The following is a 5062-nucleotide window of genomic DNA, read 5'->3' on the forward strand; positions in this document are numbered from 1 at the left end:
CAGCTTGTCTGAGGGGTGCGGCTCACAGTCCTGTATGCCACTGGCCCGGGAACTGTTTGTCCAGCAGCTCACATCACTGCTCCCACCGCTCATCTGGGAGGGCACAAGGGGAGGCTTGTGCCCCTGGACCTGCATGGGGCAGGTGGGGCCAGGGCTGCACCATACCATGCTTCAGGCAGGTGCAACAGCGCTGGGAGAGGGGAGATTCCCTGCTGCCACTCGCCCAGCCAGGATGGGATGGGATGGGTGTGAGACAGAGCTGTTGCGCTGCTGCTGGATAAGCGGCATGAAGTGGCAGGAGCTGCACCCCCAATACGAGATGCACCATCGTCCCATGCTGCCCCGCCCCATCATAGGGTGGATGGCAGAGTGGGGGCCAGAGCCACTTGAAAATTCACTGTAGCGCCCCTCACTGCCCGCCCGGAGTGCAGCATGGTACAGCCTTGGCCTCACCTACCTTGCGCCCACCTGGGGGCACGTGCCCTCCCCCGCCCTGCTCCCCATTCCCTCCCTGAGAAGTGGTGGGATCAACGGCGGGAGCAGGAGCCGCTGAACAAGCAGCTCCTGGACCAGCAGCGTGCAGTGGCTGGAGCTGCCCCACCGCCTCCCCTGGATGAGCTGCACCTTTGTCTTGCGCTCCTTCACCCTGGTGGGCAGTTGTCCCAGCCTCTGTCCCAGCCCCAATCCCACCTTCACTGTGGGGGCACTGATATGCCTCAACCATGCCGCTTCTGTCCCCTTCCACCACAGCAGACTTACCAGCTGGACACAGCTATATCAAGCATCCTAAAGGAACCAATCATGCATTTATAACATTGTTTCTATGGGAAAATTGGTTCCAAGTTACGACATTTCGACTCAAAACGCTGTGTTCAGGAACCAACTGCACCATAAGTCTGAGGACTGCCTGTATATAGGAAATGGGCATGTTGTGGCTGATAATTTGGTTGATAAATGCCTGTGTATGCATGCGTCTGCAGCGCAGCATACAGGCAGCGAGGAGAGCTGCATCCAGCTGGTAAAAATGTTGTAGTGGAAGAAAAGGGGGAGGGAAGGGGAACGGTGGGGCAGATCAACACCCCCTATGGTGAGGGAGGGAGTGGGGCAGGGCAAGACACAGCATGGAGTTGCAGCTTGTCCAGGGGGTGTGGGAAGGAGAAACAGCTCCTGCCACTGTGCGCACCCTGGAAAGGCATGGGGGAAGGGGTATGTGGCCCCAGATCTGTGCAGGGCAGGGCAGGCTGCAGATGCAGGTTGGGGCCAGGGGCCGCACTGGGGTCTTCTTGGAGGGGGGGGCCTGGGCAACGCTGCACTTGGGACAGGCAGCAACACTGGGATGGGGGCTGCAGGGGGGGCTGCAGCCACCCCAAATTTTGCTGTAGCGCCCCCATAGCCCTCCCTCCCAGCACCGCTGATACCCACCCCAAGCACAGTGCGGCCCAGCCCCACCAGGAAGAAGCCAGCGCAGCCCCTGGTCCCAGCCCACAGTTGCAGCCCACCCTGCACAGATCTGGGGCCACACGCCCTCCCTCCCCCATGCCCTCCCAGGGTGCACACAGCAGAGGGTGCTGCTCCCTGTCCCCGCGCCCCCAAGATAATCCATGGCTCCATCCCATGCCTTGCCCCACCCCAGCAGGTCAGCGCCCACCCCAGCTCCAATCCCTCCCTCCCTCATAGTTTCATAGTTGATAGGGTTGGAAGGGACCTGAGCCAATCATCAAGTCCGACCCCTCCCGTGGGCAGGAAAGAATGTTGAGAGATCAAATGACCCCAGCTAGGTGATTATCTAGCCTCCTTTTGAAGACCCCCAAGGTAGGAGTGAGCACCACTTCCCTTGGAAGTTGGTTCCAGAACCTATCCGCCCTGACTGTGAAGTACTGCCTCCTGATGTCTAACCTAAATCTACTCTCAGTTAACTTGTGGCCATTATTCCTAGTTACTCCGGGTAGTGCTTGGGGGAACAGGGACTCTCCCATTCCTCGCTGGTCCCCCCAGTAAGTTTATAGACGGCCACCAGATCCCCTCTCAGCCTTCTCTTGTGGAAGCTGAACAGGTTCAGGTCCCGCAGCCTCTCCTTGTAGGACCTGCCCTGCTGCCCCCTGACTATACGAGTGGCCCTCCTCTGGACCCTCTCAATGCTGTCCACATCCCTCCTGAAGTGCAGTGCCCAGAACTGGACACAGTACTCCAACTGCAGCCTGACCAATGTTGCACAGAGTGGAAGGATCACCTCCTTGGACCTGCTCATGATGCATCTGTGGATGCATGACAAGGTGCGGTTAGCCTTACTGACCGCATCCTCACATTAGCAGCCCATGTTCATCTTGGAATCAATAATGACTCCAAGATCCCTTTCTGCCTCTGTTCTGACGAGAAGGGAGTTCCCCAGCCTATATGTATGCTGCTGGTTCTTTCAATACTGACAAGTGCAGGGTACTGCACCTAAGGGGAATCCCATCCTATTATCATCCACCCACCCCTGTAACCTGTCCAGATCTAGTTGTAGCCTGTCCCTCCCTTCCAGTGTGCCCACCTCTCCCCACATCTTAGTGTCATCCACAAATCTGAACAAGGTGCTTTTCACCCCTTCATCCAAGTTGCTGATAAAGATGTTGAACAGTACAGGCCTGAGGACCGAGCCCTAGGGGATTCCTCTGCCCACATCCCTCCAGGTCAAAAACGACCTGTCCACCACCACTCTCTGGGTGCGGCCCTCTAGCCAATTTGCAACCCATCTGACTGTGTAGGCATCAATGCCACAGTCACCTAGTTCTTTAATGAGAATGGGGTGAGACACAGTGTCAAAGGCCTTCCTAAGTCCAGAAAGACTACATCCACTGCAACACCTACATCCTACGATTTTGTGACCTAATCATAAAAGGGCAATGAGGCACTGATCTGACTCCCCACAACTCTTCCCTCTCCCCTCCCCATCCACCACAACAGACTAACCAGCTGGCCGTAGCTATATCGGAAATCAGATCAGTATCAGCCAATATGCCTCAAAAATCAGCTATCAGCATAAGCCCCCAAAATCTTTATCGGTGCACCGCTAGCGAAAACTTTTTTATATTGATTCCCAACTCTGCCTTGAAGAGGATGTAGATAAATTGCACTTACCTTTTATATGAAGTGCTCCAGAGTTGTACTTAGATTTAATGCCTTTAACTTTAGTGAGGAAGAATCTGAAAGGATTTCCTCCATTCAACAAATCCCAAATGCCCTTGACTTCACCTGATGGCTCATGATGCTCTTCTGACTTGGGACTCATTGAGCATGAGTCGTTATCTTTACATAGGCATGAAAGTTGGTCTTCAGGCATGTCATATTTCTCCTCTTTGACCATTTCTTTTTTCACATCCTTCAGCTGACTTTCAGGTTCTTCATCACTACTTGAAAGACACCAGCCTAAGCCTACTTGGGAAGTTCTCCTTTTTTTTGCTGGAGATACCTCAGTAAGAAAACTTCCCTCAGTAAATTTTGCAAGAGAATCTTTTCTCCTGTGAGCAACTTTTCTGGCTTCTGAACATGGGTACTGTGGTCCACTATTTTTGCCATGCCCATTTGGTAATAATGCAGATGTAGATGGCTTCTCGTGGTCAGAGTTTTCTTCTGTGCTTTCGTCACTGCTAGATATCGTCCATTTCCCATGTTCACTTTCTTGAAGCATATTTCTGCAGAAAAAACAAAAAACCTGCAACTTAAGTTCATTGCATTTCTCTCACATCTTCCTTTTTAGTGTTTATTCACTCACCAACCACCTGAGGGTTCTTCTTGCCTTTTAGGCCTTCTTAATAAAGGGATCATTCAGATAGTTCCTATAACTAAGAAAATCTCAGCAAAACAAAGTCATAGGAAACCCCTGACCCTTGCAATGGGATGGAGTCCTAAAAGAATATGCTTCTACCCAATGGGAGAAATTACTGTGAGAGGCTGGGAATAGAAATTAAAACAGAGAAAAGCATTGAGTCTCAGGGCAGAAGCTTTTCACTGCCAGCTCAGGTATCCACTACCTAGTATATTTAGGAATATGTGGCAACTGACAGCATGAAGTGAAAGGCAGTTCCATCTATTTTGATCCAACTTTGGCACACTTAAGAAAGTGGATGTCTCATTTGAGATAGTCCTGATTGATCTGAGTCAAAACCCAAGATGAAAGAGGAGGGGCACAGCCCTTTATACATGCAGCCTTTCCAACGGATGTTGCTGGTTCTCTGCCAGTAGGTGTTTAGGCAGAGCGCACAGCCTGACATGCTTGTTTCTGAAATAACTAGGAAGTATCTTGAAAGAGCCACAATTAATTTACAGACCCATAGGTTAGCATATTTTAGTGCACACTTCACAGCTATTTAAGATGGGATAATAAATTGGTAAAGTCTTTCTTCCTGGAGAAAACACTAAAAATCATAGTTATTTACATGACTGTAGAGCTGCAAGATATCATGTGTAGAGGCTTGCATTATCTCCTTGGGTAGGTAGATGGTGTATGCCAATGCAATCTAAGACACACAGTTATTCATGCAGCCTATGTTAGCCCAGGGTATAGCAGGTTAAGAAGTTCCAATGTCATGCTGTGATAGGAAGAGAGAGGGACTCAGTGCACAATAACTACATCAGTACAGAGTGGCAAGATGGCAAAATATTCTTAGGCTGTGGGTTTAACCCATGATGCACAACTGCTTTCTCCCTGAAGGAAAGGGTTTCTTAGGATGATATCTTTTATTGGACCAACTGTATAGCTGTGAGAGAGTTAGACAAGTTTTCAAATGCAAAACATTCTTCATCAGGTCATCCATAAAAGACAGCACCCTAAAAAACGCTTGCCTCCCACATAATTTCTGAACCATCATGGCTACAAAGTCACTCTTTCTCCCTGGAGAAATCCTACATTTAAATGCATCCAGAAGGAAAGAATAGGTAGAGGCAAGTTAGCACCTGCCTTATTAACAAAGGGAAAGCAAGTGTGCAAGAAGGGTGCCTCCAGCACCACAGTCCCTAAGCGTCCTTAGGCATCACTGAGGCCCCTGCCACAGATTACACTCAAGACATAATTACCTAATTA

General features: G+C 50.5%; 1 protein-coding gene across 4 annotated transcripts in view; it reads right to left on the reverse strand.

Annotated features, from left to right (window-relative positions):
- The window catches only part of TDP1 (tyrosyl-DNA phosphodiesterase 1), a 201683-nt gene that overhangs the window by 195333 nt on the left and 1288 nt on the right, over window positions 1-5062 (reverse strand). For all 4 annotated transcript variants that reach the window (XM_019518667.1, XM_019518670.1, XM_019518668.1 and 1 more), the window contains one exon: window positions 3121-3674. In XM_019518667.1, the coding sequence (XP_019374212.1) occupies window positions 3121-3670 (550 nt within the window). In that variant the 5' untranslated portion in view covers window positions 3671-3674. Of the gene's footprint in view, window positions 1-3120; window positions 3675-5062 lie in introns of those variants that run through there.

Source organism: Gavialis gangeticus, unplaced genomic scaffold (genome assembly GCF_001723915.1).
Source record: "Gavialis gangeticus isolate Ggan-Ray unplaced genomic scaffold, GavGan_comp1, whole genome shotgun sequence".
Classification (NCBI taxonomy): Eukaryota; Metazoa; Chordata; order Crocodylia; family Gavialidae; genus Gavialis; species Gavialis gangeticus.